We start from the raw sequence: 24,472 nt of genomic DNA on the forward strand, positions 1-24,472 counted from the left end.
CCCGGCCGTTTGGGTCATTCTGCGTCTGCGTACACCCAGCACTTTGTTGACAAAGATGGCAACCATAGTAACAGCGACGATGGTGAGGAGTCACTCTTTCTGCTGTTTGCATTCGGTGTGAAGTTTCTCGTTTAAAGGCTGTGGTTAAATTCTCTCTGTACGACAGGCTGGCGATTGCGGTCGGAAGCCGGACTCAGTGTTGGGGCAGCGGTTGCAGGTTCTCATCCCTGAGCGCAGGGACTCGGGCAGGAAGGCCGCCTTCAGCCGGGAGCTCCGCAAACTGTGGCTCCAGTGAGTGTCAGTAACTCCTTCACCTTCACCTTCACCTCCAGCCTGGCACACAGTGCTGCGCTGTGCTGTTCAAAAGCCATAAATAGAGCCTTTCGGCCCGCAGTGTATGTGCTGGCTGAAAGCTATCCTTCTAACTTCACCTCTCATAAAATGAATGAAAATAACTAGGAAACTCAATGAAATCGTGGCTGATCTGATCACCTTTAACTCCATTTGTTTGCCTTGTTCTCCTTGTTCCTTTACTGATTAAAAATGTGTCCATCTTAGCCTTGAATATACTTATTGACTGAACTTCAACAGCCCTCTGTGGTAAAGAATCCTCAGATTCACTACTGTCTGAAGGAAGAAATTCCTTAATCTTTGTCAAAATGTGTAACCTTATTCTGACTCTAGTCCTAGACTTTCCCAGAAGGAGAAACAGCTTCTCAGGACTTACCCTGTCTATGTCTCTAACAATCTTGAATGTTTCAATAAATGATAATGGGTACAGGCCCAAGCTCTCCTTATAAAACAGTCCCCCCACCTGACATCAACTTAGTTTATCTTCTCTGGACTGCTTCCGATGCTAATATATCCCTTTTGTGATAAGGGGACAAAAACTATCATCAGAATTCAAGCTGTGCTTAGTATAGGATCTTGTTTATTTTAGCAAAATCGCCCCATTTTATACTCCAATTGCGTTGAAATATAGGCCAACGTTCTACTTGTCTTCCATATTTCCTGCTGAATGTATCTGCTAGCTTTTTCTCATTTATGAACAAGGTCTCCCAAATCCCTCTTCATAACTTTCTGTAGTCTTTCTCTATTTTAAAAATATTTAGCTCCTCTATTTGTCCTGCCAAAGTGATTAATAGCACATTTTCCCATGTTATATTTCATCTGCTAAGTTGTTGCCCACTTGCGTAATATGTAAAAATCCCTCTGCAGACTCTCTGTGTCATACTCAGCACTTGGCTTCCCAATTATTTTTGTCAATCTGCAACATTCAATTTCCTCATCCTGATTATTAATGTATATTGTAAGTAATTGTGGCCCCACGATGATCCTTTTGGCACTCCTACTTACAGATTGCTGTTCTAAAAATGCCCCCCCATATTCTAACTAGTTAGCCAGCCCTCTATCCAAGGTGACCAACACCATGCCCTGTAATTAATAGCCTAACATGTGGTATTTTTACCAAATTTGTTTTAGAAATCCAAATATTTTATATCCATTACGTCTCCTTTAACTGTCTTGCTTGTTCCTTCCTCAAAAAATTCTAGCAAATTTGTCAGGCAGCACTTCCCCTCCCTGATGAAGAGCTTATGCTCAAGACATTGACTTTCTTTGAATGCTGCCTGACCTGCTGTGCTTTTCCAGCACCACGCTTTTTGATTCTGATATCCAGCATCTGCAGTCTTCTCTTTCTCCCAGGAGTTCCCATTCATGAAGCAATGCTGACTCTGCTAAATCAAATTGTGTATTTCTAAATACTCTGTTGTTACATCTTTTATAGAATCCCTACAGTGCAGAAAGAGGCTATTTGGCCCATTGAATCAGCACCAACAATCAGAAGAGCACCCCACCCTAGCCCCATAATCTGAATTTACATGGTTAATCCACCTAGTCTGCACATCTCTGGACACTAAGAGACAATTTATCATGGCCAATGCACCTAACCTACACACCTTTGGACTGTGGGAGGAACTGGAGCACCTGGCGGAAACCCACACAGACACAGTGAGATTCTGCAAACTCCACACAGACAGTCACCCAAGTCTGGAATTAAACCCAGGTCCTTGGCGCTGTGAGGCAGCAGTGCTAATCATTGTGCCTTTATAAATAAAGTGTAACATTATTTCAAGACAACTGTTAAGCTGACTGCCCTATAATTACTAAATTTTTGTCTTCTTTTAAATAAATATGTCAATTTGGCAATTTTAATTTCTTCTGAGAATCTGCCAGAATATACAGATTCTTGTAAGATTATTTATTCCTTTTCAAATTCCAGGATGAATCAGAAGCTTATCAGTCTTTCATCCCATTAGTTTTTTTTGGTTGGGTGATAGTTATTGTTTATTTCCTTACCTCCTTGCATCCCTCCCCTTAACACTTTTAGTTCCTTTGATTATTTTATAGTTTTGGACTGCTGTTAATGGTGTCTGCCATGAAAACTGACACAGTATTTATTCTACTCCTGTACTATCTGATTCTCCATCATCATTTCCCTAACCTCATTCTCTAAGAGGCCTCTTGCTTTTTACATATTTAAATAAGTTCTTGCCTTCTGTTTTTATTATACATGCAAATTTGCCCTCAAAGTTTATTTTCACCCCTTTGTTTTCTTTGGTCATCTTTTGTTGGCTTTTAAAACTTTCCCATTATTTGGATTTACCACTAATTTCTGCCACACAGCATGTTTTTTTTCTTCCTTTTTTTATCCTCAACTTCCTTTATTAACCATGGACAGCTTATTTCCTTTCTTGAAGCCTTCTTCACTGGGAAATATCATTGCTGCATGTCATGAACTATTTTCTTAAAAATTGCCATTGTTCCTCAACCAGCTTTTCTGCTAAACTCCTTTTCCAGACCCAGACTGACGTAGTTCTAATCATTATGTTTTGGCACATCCCTTTCCTGCCTTGCCTTGCTGTAGACACTCAGTTGAGCAATTGCCTCAATGGTTTGGGAAAATTTTCATACTAAAGTAGTAAAACATTAGATTATTTCACCAAGATAAGAACTGTGCTTAATGACATTCCAAAGCCTTGCGTACCTTTCCCAGAATGGTGTTACCCTTTAAAATAAGCTAAACTTCATTGACTTCTAAAGTTACCTTACTTACTAAGTAACTCTACAATAAACAGCTATCAGTTAATATGTATATAATGTTCCTATGTATTTCTATAGGAGCACTGCAGAACGATTCTTAGATAGCACCATTCAAATTCATGACCATTACTACCCAGAATAATGAGCAGCAGATATGTGGGGTGGCTACCACCTGCAAGTTCCCTTCTGAGTGACTCTCAGTCCTGAGTTGGAAATATATTGCTGCTCTTTTATTGTTGTTGGTTCAAAATCTTACAATTCCCTCCCTGACAACATTGTGGATCTACCTACAGCACATGACTGCAGTGGTTCATGAAGGCAGTTGACCACACCTTGTCAAGGGCAACGAAGGACAGACAAATGCCAGCAATGCCCACATCCCACAAGTGAATTAAATAAAATGAAATACTGCATAAGTGGAAAGCTGAAATATGAACTTATGAATTCAGTGCAAGAATGGTTACTGGGTCTTTCAAGCTTGCTGCACCACTCAATAAGATTTTTCTTATCTGATTACTCCAGTTTTTTTCCTACCTTTGATCACCTTTCATCCCTTCTTTATCAAAATCTTTCTGCCACCTGCTTTGAAAAGCAAGGACTCTCCTTCCATCACCTTTTGAGGAAGACAGTTCCGAAGACATTCTGAGGGGAAAGAAAAATTTCATTATCTTTGTCTTAAATGAGCAACCTGTTTATTTTTAAACAGAGCCCCAAATACTAGTTTCTGTCAAAGAGGAAACATCTTTTCCTAGACGCAGCTTATCAAGCTCCCTTGGGACCAAGCCTGGCTTGCCCAACTTTTCCTCCTTAGACAACCTGCCTGTTTCAGGTATTAGCTGAAAATGTGTTGCTGGAAAAGCGCAGCAGGTCAGGCAGCATCCAAGGAGCAGGAGAATCAACGTTTCGGGCATGAGCCCTTCTTCAGGAAAGGTTACCTGTTTCAGGTATTAGTCTAGTAAACCATTTCCAAAGTGCTTACTATGTATTTACAGCACACAAATATGTGAAATAGGAGCAGAAGTAGACCATTTGACTCCTCAATCCTGCTCTTCATTCATTAAGATAATGGCTGATCTAGTTACGTTTCAAATTCCATATTCCTACCTGCTCCCCCATAACCCTTGTTTCCCCTGTCTAACAAGGAGCTACCCAGTTAGGAAACATCATTTCCATATTCACCTTGGCAAGATCATTCATAATCTTATTCACTTCAATTAAGTTGTTCCTCGTTCTTCTAAATTTGAGTAAAAGCAAGGCCAGCCTATCCAACTATAAGGCAACTCACCCTTTCCAGATATCAGTCTAGGAAACCACCTCCAACGTATTTACATCTTACCTTCAATAAGGAGACCAAAACAGTACACAATATTTGTCATGAGGTCTAACCAATGTCCTATAGAACTGAACCATAACATCTAGCTTTATATGTTCAATTGCTCTAATGAGTGAGAATAACATTCCATTAATGTTCTTGATTACAAGCTGTACCTGCATACTTCTGTAACTTAATCCCTTTGCACCTCAGAATTTTGCAGTTTTTATCTAAGTAATATTCTATGTATTTCTGTTCTTCCAGCCAAATTCACATTTCACCACGTTTTACTCTATCCGCCAGATTTTTGTTCGCTCTCTGAATCTATCTATTGTTCATCTGCAACTTCATTGTATGTCCTTTACAATGTACTTTCCTATATTTCTTGATATTGTCTGTGAATTTAGCTACTGTGCCTTCTCCGTCATTTATGTCATTGAGGTAAATTGTAAAATGTTAGGATTCCAACACATCCCGAGGGACTCCATTCGTCACATCCTGTCAGACAGAGACCTATTATAGACTGTTTAATACATTCTCTACCTTCTGTCAACTTTCTATTCTTCTCTTCATTCTGATATGGTACCCTTTACACCATGAGCTTTTGTTTTCTTCAATGCAGCAGCTTAAATAAATCATACATGCTCATAATTATTCATAGCACATGCTCCTTCAAAGAGGTCTAGTAAATTGATTACAGCGGGTCTCAGATTTATGAATGTGCGACTTAGAGTCATAGAGACATACAGCATGGAGACAGACCCTTCAGTCCAGCACGTCCATGCTGACCAAATATCTTAACCTAATCTAGTCCCATTTGCCAGCACTTGGCCCATATCCCTATAAACCCTTCCTATTCATATACCCATCCAGATGCCTTTCAAATGCTGCAATTGTACCACCTCCTCTGGCAGTTCATTCCATACATGCACTACCCTCTGCATGAAAAGATTGCCTCTTAGGTCCCTTTTATATCTTTCCCCTCTCACCCTAAACCTGTGCCCTCTAGTTCTGGACTCCCCCACTCCGGGGAAAAGACCTTGTCAGTTTATACTTTCCATGCCCCCCCATGATTTTATAAACCTTTATAAGGTACCCCTCAGCCTCTGACGTTCCAGGGAAAACAGCCCCAGCCTATTCAGCTTCTCCCTATACCTCAAATCCTCCAATCCTGGCAACGCCCTTGTAAATCTTTTCTAATTCACGAATGCAATCTGGTTGTAATTTTAAACACCCACATTTCTGATTCTTAAAAATGGCTTTGTGTTCCAACTTATACACAAATCAACTTGTGAACAGACTCTAGAATGGAACCCATCGTAACCTGGAAACTGCCTGTAAATGTCATTATCATTTGACAAAATGATGCAGGCTTTTCCTAGTTACTTTGAGTTTTTCAAGATATGCAGCTATAATTTCATGATCAATTCTAAATTAGGTAACTGGCCTATACTTGCTCTTTTCTACCTTCCTCCCTTCTTGAATAGATGGGTTATATTGAATACTTTACAGTCTGTTGGAACCTTTCCTGAATGTAGGGTATGCATCAACTAACCTGCTTTCACACCCTAAACTGAAGTTCATTTGGATGTGAGGCTTGTTAACCCGCAGTTCCATTGGTTTGCTTAGTGGTACTTCTCTTCAGATGGTAATTTTGCTAAGTTCCTCTCTTCCATCTCCTGATTTGCAGTTATTACTGGATTTTTTTTTCTGTCCTCTAACAAAGATGAGCATATTCACTTCATCTTGACTTTTCCTTATTATCTACTGTTCTCTACATTCTCTCACTTGAGGACCAACACTGTCCTTACTGTTTTTTTTAAGTCCTGTTGAAACACTTGCTATCAATTTTTACATTCCTCACTGTCTCTGATACTCTGAATTCTTCCTCCTGATTAACCTTTTTTGTCACTCTCAGTTCATTGTAATTTTATCAATTGTCTGACCTGTTAAGATTTAAAAATGGAATAGATCTTAACCGCTTACTCACCAACAGCTAGCTCATTTCTCTGTTGCAGAGCAAAAACCAATTCCAGTCAGCTCTAATGAATCTAGCTCTGTCTGAATGCCTGTCTTGAGATTCTCACCTCACCTACTCCTTTCAATGCTGCTGACTACCTGACTTGGGGTCATCCCTCGCCTATTCTTGGTGATGCTGACTGTCTTGGTGTCCTCATCTCTCCTGCTCTTCTCTGCTCCCTTAAATAAGGAAACCAATACTGTACACTGTGCTCCAGATGTGATTGTATCAACACACTATAACTGAAGAATGGGGAAAGTTTGTCCAGCAGGCTAAGATAAAAGGTAGGGAGGAGGGACTTGGGAGAGGGGCGTCGGAAATGTGATAGGTGGAAAGAGGTCAAGGTGAGGGTGATAGGTCAGACTGGGGTGGGGGCGGAGAGGTCAGGAAGAAGATCTCAGGTTAGGAAGGTGGTGCTGAATTTGATGGATTTGACTGAGACAGGGTGGGGGGAGGGGAAATGAGGAAACTGGTGAAATCCGAGTTCATCCCTTGTGGTTGGAGGGTTCCTAGCCGGAAGATGAGGCGTTCTTCCTCCAACCGTCGTTTTGTTGTGGTCTGATGATGGAGGAGTCCAAAGACCTGCATATCCTTGGTGGAGTGGGAGGGGGAATTGAAATGTTGAGCTACAGGGTGGTTGGGTTGGTTGGTCCGAGTGTCCCAGAGGTGTTCTCTGAAACGAGCGTTTCAGAGAACACCTCTGGGACACCCGGACCAACCAACCCAACCACCCTGTAGCTCAACATTTCAATTCCCCCTCCCACTCCACCAAGGATATGCAGGTCTTTGGACTCCTCCATCATCAGACCACAACAAAACGACGGTTGGAGGAAGAACGCCTCATCTTCCGGCTAGGAACCCTCCAACCACAAGGGATGAACTCTGATTTCACCAGTTTCCTCATTTCCCTTCCCCCCACCCTGTCTCAGTCAAATCCATCAAATTCAGCACCGCCTTCCTAACCTGAGATCTTCTTCCCGACCTCTCCGCCCCCACCCCAGTCTGACCTATCACCCTCACCTTGACCTCTTCCCACCTATCACATTTCCGACGCCCCTCTCCCAAGTCCCTCCTCCCTACCTTTTATCTTAGCCTGCTGGACAAACTTTCCCCATTCCTGAAGAAGGGCTTATGCCCGAAACGTCAATTCTCCTGTTCCCTGGATGCTGCCTGACCTGCTGCGCTTTTCCAGCAACACATTTCCAGCTCTGATCTCCAGCATCTGCAGACCTCACTTTCTCCACACTATAACTGAAGCATGACCTTGTTATTTTTGTTTCAATTCCCCATCAAGTGATTAGTTTTTACTAGCTTTCCTAATCACTTGTTGCACTTGCATTCAAACCTTTCACGTTTGAAAAAAACAGTCAATGATGGAACTACTCAGGAGGTCAAGCAACATTTGTGGAGAAAAACAGTTAACATTTCAGTTTGAGATAATATACTTTTTGCATTATCACGTTGATTATAACTGTAGAATAAATAATTTAGCTGTCTGAAACACAATACTCATGTCTATCTTTAGTTACTTTAATATGAAGTAGTGCAAATGCACTGTTAGTTGGAAAATCTTTGCAAATAATGAAGTAGAATTTTAAACATTTTTTATTTTTCCTCCCAATCCAGAATAGCCAATTTAGAAAAAGACAAGAATGCTCATCTTTTCAATAAAAGGAATGAGTTTAGAGCTGAATATAGCACACTTGAAGAGCTGGAGCTGAAACTGACTAACAACAGGAAAACAGAAAGTAAGAATTCATGAATTTATGGGGATATTCCTTTGCTGTCATTAGCAACCTTTGTGTTTTCCCCAATATAACAAACAATAAAATATATTTTGAATATTGCTGAAAAAAGGTTTTTGTCTTGCAATCACCAGAACAAATGAAAAAATATCAAATTTCAGATGATCACAAATCATGTATCAGGACAGAAGGGTGCTGATTGTTTGGAAAGTTGACTCTGATTGTAGCATTACAAAAGAGGGCAAGGGGTATAGGACCTGGGACAGGTGGAGGGAAAGGAGAGAAGTGGATTTGGGAGGAGAGGGTCAGGAGTGGAGGACTCTGCCTCTCTCCCTGAAATCTTCGAGTTTCCTGTCCCCTTTAATCCTCCCTGCCTCCCTCCCCTCTCTTTCCCGCTCCCCTCCCAGAGCCATCCAAAAATGTATTTTGCACTACATGGAGTTCTTTTCTTATTACTGCTGTACTTTTATGCCTTGTGTTAAGTGGTAACCTCTCTTCTGAGACTGAATGCTTTTCTATTTTCTAATACCTGGCTTTATTTCAAACTTTGCTTTTTAACATTCCTCTGAAGTACCTTTGAGAGACTTTATTACATGAAAGGTGCTTTCCAAGATGTTGTAAGCTTAATTCATAATTTATTGTTTTAATTTTTCTTCTAACAGAGATGAAGGTTCAACAACGGCTTGCAAAAATACGTCACAATGTGAAGAGATTCCAGAGCCAACTTATGGATGTCAAGCCCACTCCAGAATGTATGTACAACATGCAAATAAAATGTATGTGAATCAATGATTGTGAATCAATAACATACTATCAAAAGCTATGCAGAAATTCTTTAGGCCTTTAGTACAAGGAGAATGGTTGGATGTTTCTATGGAGTACAAAGACAGGCATGGACCAGGTAAGCCAAATTTTATTTTCTATTTCTTTAGCAAGAAAGTATTGCAACAATCTAGATAACTGATCAGGATCAACTGACATTAGTGCTGATTTGGTCATGATGATTTCTTTCTTTGCTTCATTCTCGTTAAGAGTTGCATTTCTATAAACTGTCAAATTAGCTAGAGCCAGAGTGTACTGCATCAATCCAGTACTTCATCTTATCCTGCGTACTGAGAAGTTTGAATGTTAATTCAGACTTCTGTCTCTTTTAATGAGGTTTCACCCAAGTCCAGTGTTTGCAATGGTGTAACATTGCAGAATCATTTTGGTCATTTCTTCTACAGAAAGACTCTTAAACAATTCCAGTTGAAAGTTTGCTCACTGAGCTGGAAGGTTTGTTTTCAAATGTTTCGTCACCATACTAGGTATCATCATCAGTGAGCCTCTGGTGAAGTGCTGGTATTATGTTTTGCTTTCTATTTATGTCTCTTGGTTTCTTAAGGTGGGTGATATTATTTCCGGTTCTTTTTGTCAGAGGATGGTAGCTGGGGTCCTTGACTAGTCTGTATGTCAGTGCTCCAGGTAGTGAGTCTTTGGATCTGAGGGGGGGGCTGCCTCGTTTGTGTAGTTTAGGTAGTCCGTAAAAGCGGGGTGTGTTGTATCCATCCGGTGTCATTTTTTGGAAGTCTGTCTCGTTTAATTGTCTTGATTTCTAAAGCCTTTTCAGTGTGGACTTGATACAGTTTTCTAGTTGTGGGGTCAGATCTATTGCCACCTGTTGCTAAGTGTCAGTATCTGCAAGCAGTGAGTTCGCTTTTTCAATGTACTCCATTCTGTTTAGAATGATGGTCACGCGCCTTTGTCTGCAGGTAGGATTACAATGGTTTTGCCTTTTTTGAGTTTTTCTAGGGCTTTCCTTTCCTGTGTGTTGAGTCTGTTCCCTTCCTTTTTCCTGCTTAGTATTGGTATCCCAATGGAAGCAATCATCCCAATACCCACAAATGGAGCTCCATCAGGACATTATTTCAATAGCCACAACACACTGCAGTACCCAGGAACCATGAACAGCTAAAGAAAAATACCTATACAGTGTATTTAGGAAGAACCCAATAAACACAGTCCGCTGATTTCTCAACAACAAAACCAAAGGAATAGACACAATACACCCAGAAACTCTAGCCACAATACCTTACATCAAAGACTTCTCTGAAATGACTTCCAGGCTACTCAGACCCCTTGGCATCATGGTAGCTCACAAACCTACCAACACACTTAAATAGCAGCTAATGAACCAAAAGGACCCTTTACAAACAACCAGCAAAATGAATACCTTGCAAGAACTATAACAAACACTACATTGGACACATAGGCAGAAAACTAGCCACAAGGATACATGAAAACCAACTAGCCACCAAAAGACATGACCCACTATCACTAGTATCTTTACCCACAGACGAGGATGAACACCACTTTGACTAGGACAACACAGCCATCATTGGACAAGCTAAACAGACACACACAGGAATTTCTAGAGGCCTGGCATTCTAACTGGAATTCTATTAATAAACACATCGATTTGGACCCCATCTACCATCCTCTGAGAAAAAGAACCGGAAATGATATCACCCATCTTAAGAAATCAAGACACATAAATAGAAAGCAGGACATAACACCAGCACTTCACCGGAGGCTCACTGATGATGTTACCTAGCATGACGACAAAACATCTGAAAACAAACCTTCCAGCTCAGTGAGCAAACTTACAACCTGAACTACAAATCTTCTCAAAAATCGCAAACATTCTTAAAGAATAGCAGCACAGAATCTGGCGCATACCTGGTCCGATCAACAAAGGTCTGACTACACTAATCCCACATTCCAGCTCTTCGCTCATAGCTATGGAGTGAATATCTAAATATTGTTTAAATCTTTCAAAACTCAATCAGGCAATGAGTTCCAGATTCCTAACATCCTCTGGGTGAAAAGATTTCTCAACTTGACTCTTAATCTTCTACCTCTTAGTTTAAATCTATGTCCCCTGTTCATTGACCCCTGCACTACTGGAAAAAGCGCCTTTCTATCCACCCCATTTCTATCTCAACCTTCACAACTCCAACACAAACAGGCCCAGCAAATATAATCTTTCCTTACAACTCAGACCCACCAGAACCAGGGATCAACCTGGTAAATCTCTCGCTTTCTGCACCTTCTCTAGTAAGATCACATCCTTCCGATAATGTGGTGACCAGAACTTTTGCCTAGTACTCCAGTTGCGGCCAAACCAGCATTTTATACGGTTCCAGCATAACCTCCCTCCTTAAAAGGTTAAATTCTTAATTACTTTTGATATTCCTTTATTGAAAAGAAAATATTTTTCTAATGGGTGTTTTGCCAAACCATGATAAATGTTGGATTCTTCAGGCATTTAAGAATAAGCAATTTATTAACATCTCAGTTTTCAGAAACATTCTTGTTATGTTGATTTATCTGTGAAAATTTTACTTTAGGTGAGAAAAGGGTTGTTATGTTTTTGGCACAAAAAATGTTGTAGGATTGAGCTGGCTCTGAACGGCAGGCTCAGATGAATTCAGGAGACGTTCTGGACATTCCTGAAGAAGGGCTTATGCCCGAAACGTCGATTCTCCTGTTCCCTGGATGCTGCCTGACTTGCTGCGCTTTTCCAGCAACACATTTTCAGCTCTGATCTCCAGCATCTGCAGACCTCACTTTCTCCTCAATGAATTCAGGAGACTGCAGGGAAAGAGATCCTCTGGTCTGTGGACAACAATTCAGAGAGACAATTATTTATAGTTGAGAAGCAACTCAATGACTTGAACAACTTTGTGTGATGTTAAGTAAAGCAATTCAACAATCCATATCAATCTTCATTTTGCTAAATGTTCACATTGTCTACCGATAGTGAATTTGAAGAATTAATTGTGCATAAATTTATAAGCCATATCACAGTGGATTATGCAATTACACACCAATACAAAAACAACTGCCATGAATGTCAAAACCTCAAACTGCTTCACAGATAGTTCTGAAACCAATCTATGATCTCTGGTAGTCCTGAATTTCTAATAAATGCATGTCATTTTGACTACCAAAGTTCTGTGAAATTTAAGATATATTTATTCTGTTATTATGGTTCACAAAGCTCCTTTGTAGCTTTTAGGTGGTGAGTGATGGTGACTTTGCGATGATTCTTCATCATTTTATCCCTTTCTGACTTGGAGACGGTCAGCTTCATTTTAGTATTACTGATTTCATAGCAGTACAAATGTATTATTTCCTCTAATGCTTATTTGCTTGAATAGTTTTAGATCTATCATCTTTACAACTATTTGATTTATACAGCGATGAGATATATGTAACATATATTTACTAATGCTTTAATAAATGTAATGCCCTCAGTTATAGAGAAGTTGAAGGAAATCATGGAAGAAGTTGAAAACGCAATCAGTATCTTTAAAGAAGAACAAAGGCAGATGTAAGTTCTTGTATATCTAAATTTCTCAGCACCATAACAATTCAGACCTTCGACTGAGTTGCTGTATTTGTTAATGCTGAAAAAGCAAAGTAAAATTCAGAAGCAATGAAAATTAAAACTGAATCTTTGAATCTGAGATTTCAGACTTGAACTGACTGCACTTTTTTTAATCATGATCTGTGAACTTATTTTTAATATCTATGCAGAAAAAACTTACACTTACAAGTGTAAAAATGAATTTGGGTGTCTGCATTGAGCTCTGGTGCTACTTTATCACTTACTAGGATTTCGGAGTTTAAGGAAGAGTGGCTATAGCAGGAATTAGCTATCTGAACCCTTTATTGTCATTGTTTATCTTCACTGAACTATGGCAAAACACCAACAGCACATTTATAAATTTATAAATTTAGGTTGGTTCAAGAGAACAAGTTATAAAGTTACGATTAAAATATTAGTAATTTGCAATGTAAAGCTGGGAGCAATTTGAGATGATAAAGGAACCCTCTCCACTGTCGTCGTCCTCCTCTTCTGTTACTGAGTCTTGTAAGATATTATCTTTGAGGAAATTTGAATCCGTCCCACATGCTCCAACTCACCACTGTTTTAATACCTTCATTCGCTGCTGGGACAGAAAACTTGATAAAGAAATTTGCATTTGTATCCGCCATCTTTCACTTGCCCAAATGTTAATGGGTCCAATGTTAATAAATGGTGCTTGTTGTGCTTTAAACTATCTGTTAAAATATAAGCTGAAAAATATTCCAAGCTCAATAAATTTCAATTTGCAAAAAAAAACAGCATGTCAATCTGTTCTTTATATTTTATGAAAAACTAGAAAAAAAAATGCTATTATTCTCTCCTCCCACTCAGTTTCCTTGTAGCTTTTGTTCAGAAGTGAATTTCATAGCATAGTGGGACATCACAAAATCTGGTTTCTTTCATTTTAAGGTACATGACCTGGCATTACTAGTATTGTAATATAAAGGGATCTATAATGACATGATGCATCAGAACATTTGAATTACTGTAGTTGGACTTTGTCTAGAAGAAGGTCAGATTTACCAATCAGGAATGGATTCAGGGTGAGGGTGTGCAAACCATACAAAAACAACTGTTTTGGTTTGATTCAAAAGTTCTTTAATTGTATGTATCTTTTTTTGACCTGCAACATTAGATTTGTGATCAGAGAAACCTTTGAAAATATAATTAAATGTGCTTCTATTCATTTTTAATTAAGGTATGAAGAACTTCTGAAGGAAGAAAAAGCTACGACTCAGGAAATTTCAGCTGTTGAAAAAAAAATGGAAGTGTGGGCCCTGATTCCACTAGAAGCCGTGATACCCAAGTCCGCTATAGCAAAAGGAATATCAACTAACTCTGGTCCAGATAATGTGTTAGTTGAAATTACAGAACTTGATAAGTACCTTCAGCAGACTGGACGCCAAGGTGGTTGGGATGATTTTGATCATCAGGAATTTCTTAAAGTCTGGACAAGACATAAAGGAAAAGCATCATTTATTGAAGAAGCTCTGCAGCATTTGGTTGGGAGGACCCGTGAGGATGTAATGCAACATGTGCAATGGTACCAAGAGTTTCTCTTTCTAGAAGAGAGGCAGAAGGAGGTAGGAATTTGTAGAAATATTTGGTTAGAACATTTTGAAGTACAGAGTAGAATGTAATTTAGGAGCCTGATGTTTTTGTTCCCCTGGCATTCTACATTATTCTTCCTGGTAAAATTTAATATGCCCTGCATTTCTGTACAAGTAGCTATATCTCCTCATCAGTAGCCTTTTGTTTTTTTTAAGTAAATACAAAGAATAAGATTGTGATCACATCCTAAACAGCAAGTAGAGCTTCAATAAATGAGAATATTCTTTAGGTCCACACTCTCAATTTTACATGAAGAAACATGGTGATAAATTGTTTCTGCAGAAACTCAACATCAGAGAGTCAGTAATGCTTTTGTGTAACTCCTAGCATTTGAAATTAAATTATTTGAGATTAACCCTGAACTTTCAAAGTTTGAATCTGTACCCTCTGAAATAGATAATGTCATAACAGTTAAAATGAATCTCTGATGAATTTACCTTGCAGGCTATTCAGAAATGGAAAACAAAGAAGCAAAATGAGAAAATGAAGTTACTGAAGATGCAAACAGAAGCGGAAGAGAAGACAAATGCAGAGCGCCTAGCAAAAGAAAAGGCAAAACGGCTTAGGCTTGAGAAAGAGAGAAAAGAGCGAGAAGCTCAGCTTCAATTGTGGAAGAAACAGAAAGAACTGGAATTTGCTCTTGAGAAAGAACAACAAATGAAAGAAGAAGCAGAGAAAATGAAAAGACAAAGGAAGGACAGTCAGAGGCGGCTTGAAATCAAAAGAATGCTCAAAGATTTTACTGAACAAAAGAAGGAGAAAGAAGAATTTCTACAACTGGAAGCACAAATGAGAGAGGAAGCTGAACGAGAGGAAAGGCAGTGGCTTGTGACAAAAGAAATCTCCAGATTTCAAGACCGGGTGGGTCTTGTATAAAGTAATTTGTAAATGAAATTGCTAAATGAGATGAAATTTTTGTATAGTTAATTTTCAATAGTCATATGAAAAAAACTTAATTTTTATTAAACACAGAAAAAAATTTGCATTTTAAAGAGAAGTTTTACAGTGTAATCCTAAAGTATGTTGCCTTTTTATGCTTTATAGCCATGCATTCAAGTACACAGTGCTTCCACTTGCAATTTCTACATGAAAGAAATAGAAAATGGAAGCTAGAATTTTGGTTTGAAGTAAAGGTAATCATATGGCAATTAATGAAGATCTTTTTTATACCATGCAGGATTTTCAAAAGTTGGAAAGCAAATTAGCAGAAAAACGAATGAAGCAAGAGAAGAAGGATGAGCAAGAGAAACGATTAGCCAAACTGAAAGAGAAGGTTTGGCAAATACTGTGTTTAATATGAGTAAAAACAACTGGCTGATTGGGAGACAGTTTGATTAACTCCATTTGTTCACGTGAACTTCCTAAAGGACAGTGCTTCAGGTGGTTCAGATTGCTACTTGTTTATAAGCTGGTGAATAAGCTAAAATATCTGTACTCTGGTATATTTGTAGCTAGTAATCAAAATGCATTCTCATGGACATCTGCTGTTTTGGTTCTTCCAGTAAAGAACCAACTCTACTGGTTCTTAAAAGTCTGATCTAGTTTTTGAATGTTCAAATTCAACAGTTTTTAGTTTTGAAGATATGAATTTTAAGACAGGGAATTATCACTGTAATAGTACTTGCCCAGATTTGAGCCATCTTGTGCATTAACCATGTAGTAGTGAATCTGCACAGAGTTTCAGCATGGCAATGTCTGTTTTTGTGGATAATATTTCCAAGTTTAATTACCTCTGTCCTTCCGTAGCATTGGAAAGCAATGGCGAAAAGGATAAATAGGGTGGTCACTAGGACTTTAAACTTGTGAGTCGGGGGGAAGGGAAAGGGAAAGCAACAGCGAGTATGGAATCAAGTAGCAAGATAAGCAGCAGGTTAGCAATTCTGCAGAGTTTAAGCTCAAGGCAGAATAGAAATGAAGCAAAAAGGAAGGATAACTTAGGACATATTACTAGAGATGATGGAAATCATGAGGATAAAAAAATTAGTATTAAGGCGCTCTACCAGAATGCTCGTAGTATTCGTAACAAAGTAGATGAATTAATGGCACAAATCATCGTGAATGATTATGATGTGGTAGGCATCACAGAGACATGATTGAAGGGGTTTTAGGACTGGCAGTTAAACATCCAAGGATTTACAACTTATTGAAAAGACAAGGAGGTGGGCAGAGGGCGGGTTGCCTTGTTAGTTAAGAATGAAATTAAATTTATGGCACTGAATGACATAGGGTCAGATGATGTGAAGTCTGTGTGGGTGGAGTTGAGGAATCACAAAGGCAAAAAAACCATAATGGGAGTTATGTACAGACTTCCCAGCAGTGGTCAGGACCAGGACGCGCAAGATGTTCCGGGAAATAGGTAGGGTACGTCAGAAAGGCAAGGTCACATTGATCATGTGGACTTCAATATGCAAATTGCTGGGTGAGTAATATTGCTGGTGGATCCAAAGAAAGGGAGTTTATGGAATGCTTACAGGATCGATTTTTGGAACAGCTTGTGATGGAGCCCACAAGGGAGCAGGCTATTCTGGACTTAGTGCTATGTAATGAGCCAGACTTTATAAAAGATCTTAAAATGAGGGAACACTTAGGAGGCAGGGATCATAATATGGTGGTGAAAACAAATGTGAAGTTAGCATTAAGATTCTCTGCCATTTCTCTAGTCCCCATTATAAATTTTTCTGAATTTACTTATAATGGATCCAAGTTTTGTTTTATCCAAATGTTTCTTTTTATGTAACTATAGAGGCTTTACAGTCCATTTTACTTTTGCTAGATTGCATTCATGTTCTATTTTCCTTGTCCTTTGTCAGTTTCTTGGTCCTCCTTTCGTATATTCAAAAAGCTCCCAATGCTTTGTTTTACTGCTATTTCTGGCAACGTTATTGGCCTCTTCATTTAATCTTAAGTAATCCTAAACTTCCTTTGTTTTTGTGGTTAACTGACCTTTTTGAGGTTTTGCTCTTTAAAGGATTGTACAGAGGCTGAAAGCCATGTAATATTTATTTAAAGACTGTTAATTGCCTATCTACAGTCCTGCCTCTTAATCTATTTTCCCAATCCATCTGAGCTAATTTGTGCCTCAGGCCTTCATAATTTCTGTAATTCAGGTTTCATATCTTCCTTCAGATTTATCTTCCTCTAATTTATGGCAGATGTTGTAGCCATGGAGGTTCTAATATTTTATTAATCCTAGTGCTTTACTTGCTTCAGCAACTGGATCAAGGAAAGTGGAATTTCCCCTGCATCTGTTGTCCGTCCCAGAGGTTCTTTTTAAATGATATGGTAAACAATACTATGAGAACATTGTGCAATTTAGATGTACTCAGCAGGGAATATTGGTAAATCTCATATAAATTGTCATTTTTGAGGTAGTGACATAGCGGTAATATCACTGGGCTAGTAAACCAGAGGTTGAGACTAATTGTTTGGCAACAGCAGCTCAAATTTTACCATGTTTGCTGATGCAGTTTAAATTTAATTACTAAATCTGGTATTTAAAGCTAACCTCGGTTATGATGTCTATGAAACTATGATCAGTTATTGTAAAAGCTCCTCTAATGCCCTTTAGCGAATTAAACCTGCCATCCTCACCTGGTTTGCCATACATATGAATCCAGAAGCACAGAATTTTAACTGCCCTTTTTTAAGCTATTCAGTTCAAAGGCATAAGGATGGGCTGTTAATGCCCGTTTTGATGGTGGGTTTATAATTAGCATCCTGATCAGAAGTCACGTTAACTAAGTTAAGAGAAAAAGTCTTCAGATGTTATTTGAAAACTTAAATTGGCAGGATTTGATCTTAATGGCTGTTTGCATTTCTTAAATGCTGTCATGTGTTACAGAAGGGAGATAGTGTCAATTTGCTGAATTGGCTGGTTTGCAATGTAGACTGATGCCAACAGTATGGGTTCAATTCCTACAGCAGCTGGGGTTACCATGAAGGACTCTCCTTCTCAACTTCTCCCCTGCCCGAAGCGTGGTCATCCTCAGGTTAAACCGCCACCACTTGTTGTTCTGGTGTGAGAGAGCCGCCCTATTGTCCTCTGGGACTATGGCAACCTTATGGAAATGGTAGCCATAATTACACTGAGAGAGTTGGCTTGAAGTTAAATTTGAGCTGGTGAACAAAATGAAGGTGAGTGCCTCTATTTTCCCAAATGAACAAAATTCTGAAATTTATCTACTTCATTCTGATATCACATAACTCACTGAAAGTCCCCCTAAATAGTGCAGTAGGAAACTACTACTACTTGAATTTGGATTGGGGAAATGTATATAACCGATGGCATCCACTCTTTGTTTTGTAGATAAAATGCCCATTCAGCTAGTTTTTTTTCATATAATCCTGCATAAAAATTAAGTATTATTGAGCCTCTGACTCAATGAGTATTAATGTGATGTTGTACCATACAGGCTAAGGATGGCCCCAGGTTCAACTACTGGTCCTGAGTGAATTGATGTTCAGGAGAGGTAAAATTAGATTGTTTTTGTTTTCAGTTACTACCAAGGATTGACAGCATGATGACAAGCTTAGTTTTACTACTGCCCAGTTTCATTTACACGCAGAGCCATTTAGATAAGTTACTTCCAAGTTAAGTATCTATACAGCCATAGCTTAATATCAAATACCATCTTTTGGAGAGGGAAAGATAACTGCTTCTGAATTAATTGTCTGTTGCCCTTGGAAAGAGGTTTAACAAATTAAACTCTTGTTATGCTCTAAATTTACATAGATTGATGCTCAGATACAAAGAGATCCATCTAGACTATTGAAACCCACCAAAGGGTGGGAGCAACACATAAAAGAGACAGGCCAAAATGGTGGTGTCCCTATGCTATTTCTTCCCCATCGGTAAGTGATTATCATGAGAAAAAAATCTCTTAATATGAAACAAATAAAACAAACTTGAACATTTGCTTTGCTTTGTTTCCATATGTAACCGTTTTATTTGCTGTATTGTTTTTCAGAGCTATTCCATCTTGGAGGCAAGGGATATAACAGTATTATTCCATGAGTTTTGAAGAATTGTAATGACCATTAGAAGTATATATTGTCTGTATAATTAAATAAATTGTGCAAGGCTTTTAAAGGAAATGAAGTAAGTAGTTGATGAGTTAGTTCAAGTTGTAAAATGGCAAAAATATTCTTCTGAAAATTAGGAAGGGAAATAAATGTTAACGATCAGAAAAAAATGGAGATGGTGTATGTGTGAATGCACAAAGCTATCAAAGTAGAATTGGAGAGTGAGAAGTATTAATAACTGGACCAGCATGATAGTTAAAGCTAGGATTTGGACTGATAAAAACAAAATAGGAGAAATCCAGCAGGTGTGGAAGCATCTGTGGAGAGAAAACAGTTAACATTTTGAGTTCTGTGACCCTTCTTCAGACCGAATTTCTTGGGTTTAGACAGCAGTGACAATTTAATATTCCAGATTATTATAATTTTAGAATCGATACAAAGGGAAACAAGGGTATGTGCTGGTAAAGAATAACATCACCACTCAAACACAAAAATATCCTGAGGAAGACATTATGACACAGGTTAGAACTAAAAATAAATATAAATTCTATAAGTGTACATATTTTAAATGACCAATTGATATGAGAGAAGAGTGGATATTCTAAGGGGCTTGGCAGAGATATGGGGTAATAAAGCTGCAATATTGATATTCATCTGGTAGCCCTAGCCTTGAGCTATTGATCCAATTTTAAATTTTAATCTACTTTTGAACCTCTTTGCAGCATTGCAGTTTCTATCTCTAACTTACTTCAGTTCTACAACATTGTTCCTCTAGTTGCTCCTTGAACTATAATAATGTCTTAAAAGCTTGGAGTACAGGGCACAATTTCAGCATTTTTAGATGGCAATATTTTCAACTTGTGAATTGAGAGGAGGATAGGGATAAGATGCAAGAGGACATGGACAGGCTGATGAATTGGGCAGAATCTTGGCAGAGAACCCAGAAGTGATGCATTTTTGGAGTGAATAAAGGAAAAGGGTACAGTTGTAAAAATGGGTGCCACAGGAATAAAGAGACCTGGGTTTATATATGCACCAATCATTGAAGAAGGCAGGGCAGCGCGAAAATAAGTTTTTAAAAAATAATCCTTGGCCTTCTAAATCGGGATATAACATAAAACACTGGTGTAGACTCAACTGAATTATTGTATCCAATTCTGGTAACTAAATCTTAGGAAGGAATGAAGGCTTTTGACAGGACGTACAAAACATTCACAAGAATTGTCTCGATCTAGGAACTTAGAGTCATAGAGATGTAGAGTATGGAAACAGACCCTTCGGTCCAACCCATCCATGCCGACCAGATATCCCAACCCAATCTAGACCCACCTGCCAGCACCCGGCCCATATCCCTCCAAACACTTCCTATTCATATACCCATCCAAATGCCTCTTCAATGTTGCAGTTGTACCAGCCTCCACCACTTCCTCTGGCAGCTCATTCCATACCCGTACCACACTCTGTGTGAAAAAGTTGCCCCTTAGGTCTCTTTTATATCTTTCCCCTCTCACCCTAAACCTATGCCGTTTAGTTCTGGACTCCCCAACCCCAGGGAAAAGACTTTGCCTATTTACCCTATCCATGCCCCTCATAATTTTGTAAACTTCCAAAAGGTCACCCCTCAGCCTCTGATTCTCCAGGGAAAACAGCCCCAGCCTGTTCAGCCTCTCCCTATAGCTCAAATCCTCCAACCCTGGCAACATCCTTGTTAATCTTTTCTGAACCCTTTCAACTTGCGTTATATGGAAACATAGGGGAAGTTGGGTTTGTTTTCCCCAGAAGAGGAGGATGATAGAGATTCAATGGAAGTGTTCAAATCTTGAGCAACTTGAGAACCAATGGTAATAATGAAAGTTTTGGGGGTGGAGGGGGTGGTGTAGTGAGAAAAAAATGAGCAAAGAAAAAACTAGCAGCTAACAAAAGGAAATGCTGAAGTCATCTTAGGCACATAAACAGTAAAAGTGTAGTTAAAAGAGAACGAGGACTGAGTAGCGACCAAAAGAGGGGATTTACACATGGAGTAGTGGAATCCCAAACTGATCTAGTACCATTTGCCCGCATTTGATCCATAACCCTCTAGACCCTACCTATTCATATACCTATCCAGATACCTTTTAAATGTTGTAATTGTACCAACCTCCGCCACTTTTCTGGCAGCTAATTCGATACGTGCACCACCCTCTGCTTAAAAAAGTTGCCCCTTAGATCCTTTTTAAATCTTTCCCCTCTCACCTTAAACATATGACTGTAGTTTTGGACTCTCATTCTCTGGAGAGAAAGATCTTGACTAGTCACTCTATCCATGCCCCTCATGATTTTATAAACCTCCAAGGTCTCCCCTCAGCCTCCAATGCTCCACGGGAAAATGGCCCCAGCCTATTCAGCCTCTTCCTATAACTTAAACCCTCCAGTCCCAATATGCTTATAAATCTTTTCTGAACTCTCTTAAGTTTACCAACATCCTTCCTATATAAGAGTGACAGTATCGTATGCAGTATTCCAAAAGTGACCTCATAAATGTCTTGTATTGCTGCAGTATGGTATCCCAACTCCTACACTCATAAAGTTCTGATCAATGACAGCAAGTGTGCTAAATGCTTCCTTTACCATCCTGTCTACTTGCAAGTCCACTTTCAAAAAACTATGCACCTGCACCACAAGGTCTCTTTTGGGCAACACTCCCCTGGGCCATATCATTAATTCTTCGAGGAGAAAGTGAGGACTGCAGATGCTGGAGATCAGAGCTGAAAATGTGTTGCTAGAATCCTGTTCCTTGGATGCTGCCTGACCTGCTGCGCTTTTCCAGCAACACATTTTCAGCCCATATCATTAATTGTATACATCCTGCCCTGGTTTGCCTTACCAAAATGCAACACCTCACATTTATCTAATTTAAATTCCATCTGGTATTCCTCAGCCCAAGGTCCCAATGTACTCTGAGATAATCACCTTCGCTGTCCAATACACCACCTATTTCTTTTGTGTCATCTGCAAACTTAGTAATCATACCTCCTACGTTCACATCCAAATCATTTATATAAATGTCAAAAAGCCATGGACCCAGCACTAATCCTTGTGGTATACTGCTGGTCACAGGCCTGCTGTCTGAAAAGCAACCCTCGACCATCACTCTTTGTCTCCTCCCTTAAAGCCAATTTTTTATCTTATTGACCAGCTCCCCAGGCATCCCATCTGATCTTTTTTCACTTCGGCCTCAAGCTGATGAGTTTTCAAAGCTTTAATGGAATAAGTAAGTGATTGAACTGCTAAAATGTAATTCCTCTAAAACATGGGTAATAGTTAAAAGCAGTATTGTGTTACATTAAATGTATGGCTAAACTAGTTAAACTGCTTGGTATAACTATGGACAAAAATTTAGTGTTTCAAAACTCAACCTAATTAGGTAAATTTTACATAAGAGTAGTTAATGTGTTCCAGCTGTAATGTGGGAACTGGTAGAAAGTAGTGCGATTCACAATGTCAGCCAAATTTGTACTAAGTGGCTTCACCTTAAGGAACTTCAGCTTGAAGTTGATGAGCTGAAGTTTGAGCTTTGCAAAATTTGGGAAGGTATTCACACCTCTTAGTTGCTGTATATTCAGGGAGGTGAGGAAGACAGGTATGGGAATCGAGATCTAGCAACACAGGAACTTTAGCCTTTGCAGTTGTCCATTAGATTTGATTTCCTGTAACTTTTGTAGACAAGAGTTTGAGACTGCAGGGTGGATGGACAAACTGCCCACAAAACATTGGTGCAAGGAGCCATTCGTGTAAAATAGGGTGGAGTATAAAGTAATGTAGTTGTACATGACAGTATAGAAATGGGAATAAGTACTGTTCACTGTAGCTGCAATATGGTTCTAAAGATTATGTTGCCTACCAAATTCCAGGATGATGAATTTTTCTCAAGGTTGGAGTGGAATTTGGAGAGGGGATGGACACAATTATCACAGTCCACATGCATTCCAACAACTAAGACCAAAAAAGGTTTCTGCTGAAGAAATGTGAAACCTGGGAGCTAAATTTAAAGCATGAATACAAAGGTAATAATATCTGGATTAATACCAGAACATAATGCAAATTGTCATAGGGTAAATAAAATCAGATTTGAATGGATGATGCAGATTGCTATGGGTGAAATGCTATTTCAATTCATGAAACACAGCATCAGGGTCTGGAGGAAGAGAACAGTTGGTACAGTGTTTACCTGAAGCACGCTGGGACTGGTGTACTGACAGATTGTACAACCAGGGCTGGAGGGCAAGCTTTAAATTAAATAGTGGGCGGAGGGAAGAGTTCATGCACGGAGATTTGTACAATTTGAGAGAAGATGACTCAGTCGTGCAGATTAGCAATACAGGTAATGATGTGGAAAGGGATAGAGTGCATAAACAGCAACAAGGTCAGTAGTGAAAATTGATAAAAATAGTACAATAAAGGTTCTTTCTGAGTTATAATGGATAAATTAATTGCACCAAAATAAATTAATGAGGAGGGGCTCTTATGGTGCAATAGTGGTGTCCTTGCCCCTGGACTGAGACCAAGTTGCACTTGTTCAAGAGGTGTGTTAAAAACATCTCTGACAGGTTGATTAGAAAAATAGATTATATAAATAAATATGATATGAAATTGAGCAGGGCTGAGAACTAAATATTCAAGGGTATTTGGCATTTCAGAAAAAGTCAGAAAGTAACAGGAAATTGAATTTTTGTTTCTAAAGAACAGTATCAGTACAATAGTGGAAAAATAACAGTTTGGAGGATCAAAATGTAGAATCCAATTGGTTGGAGATAAATAGTAAAACAAATGCCACAAGGATCGGCACTGGGTCCTCTACTTTTTGATATGATAATGCCTTCCTTTCCCCTTCCTAATTGTAGAACAGTTTATCGGTTCCAAAATTTGTTCAAAAAGCGGGAATTAGGAAGGGGAAAGGAAGGCATTATCATACATTTTTTAACCAAACTGTTGAAGTTTATTTCAACCACGATTGCTCCTTTTAAACTACGTAACGTAGCCTTGACATGGAGAAACGTGACGGTATTTTGAAACTCTGTAACAATTCGTACTTAACTAACTGGATGCAAACCGTTGCAGAGTGTAAGGGCTTGCCTTTACTTGGTTCGGGTCGATCCGCTACTTCTGCAAAGTGAAGGAGCAGGACGCAGCGCAGGGTGTCCTGGGGGAGTGGGTTCTGATTGGCTGCAGCGGACCGGGAGGGGGGGGCATGCGCAGTCCGCGGCGGA

At 39.1% G+C, this 24,472-nt stretch overlaps 1 protein-coding gene and 1 long non-coding RNA gene across 5 annotated transcripts; one reads left to right on the forward strand and one right to left on the reverse strand.

Annotated features, from left to right (window-relative positions):
* Nucleotides 1-8: 8 nt before the first annotated feature.
* Nucleotides 9-19,298, forward strand: ccdc112 (coiled-coil domain containing 112). 3 transcript variants are annotated; one of them, XR_015760735.1, is made up of 10 exons: nucleotides 9-82; nucleotides 167-291; nucleotides 8,061-8,182; nucleotides 8,842-8,931; nucleotides 12,479-12,554; nucleotides 13,792-14,176; nucleotides 14,649-15,065; nucleotides 15,382-15,477; nucleotides 17,415-19,055; nucleotides 19,172-19,298. XR_015760735.1 is itself a non-coding variant. In XM_043711034.2 (10 exons), the coding sequence occupies exons 1-10, from the start codon at nucleotides 56-58 to the stop codon at nucleotides 19,200-19,202; spliced, it is 1,488 nt and encodes a 495-aa protein (XP_043566969.2). In that variant the 5' UTR covers nucleotides 9-55; the 3' UTR covers nucleotides 19,203-19,298. The 3 variants fall into 3 exon arrangements, 2 of the variants coding, with proteins under 2 accessions (XP_043566969.2, XP_087854612.1); XM_043711034.2 differs by having other exon boundaries at nucleotides 18,937-19,055; XM_087998486.1 differs by lacking the exons at nucleotides 9-82; nucleotides 167-291; nucleotides 8,061-8,182; nucleotides 8,842-8,931 and adding an exon at nucleotides 8,943-9,080 and having other exon boundaries at nucleotides 18,937-19,055.
* On the reverse strand, nucleotides 11,424-24,357 carry LOC122560422 (uncharacterized). Of its 2 annotated transcripts, none has more exons than XR_015760739.1 (3): nucleotides 24,316-24,357; nucleotides 13,979-14,040; nucleotides 11,424-11,836 (listed from the first exon to the last, which is right to left on the reverse strand). It is a non-coding gene; the product is annotated as an uncharacterized LOC122560422 (long non-coding RNA). The 2 variants fall into 2 exon arrangements; XR_006314738.2 differs by having other exon boundaries at nucleotides 24,296-24,347.
* Between the last annotated feature and the right edge of the window lie 115 nt (nucleotides 24,358-24,472).

This window comes from Chiloscyllium plagiosum, unplaced genomic scaffold (assembly GCF_037043375.1).
Source record: "Chiloscyllium plagiosum isolate Xiang-an unplaced genomic scaffold, Cpla_swu_hap1 HiC_scaffold_2, whole genome shotgun sequence".
Lineage (NCBI taxonomy): Eukaryota > Metazoa > Chordata > Chondrichthyes > Orectolobiformes > Hemiscylliidae > Chiloscyllium > Chiloscyllium plagiosum.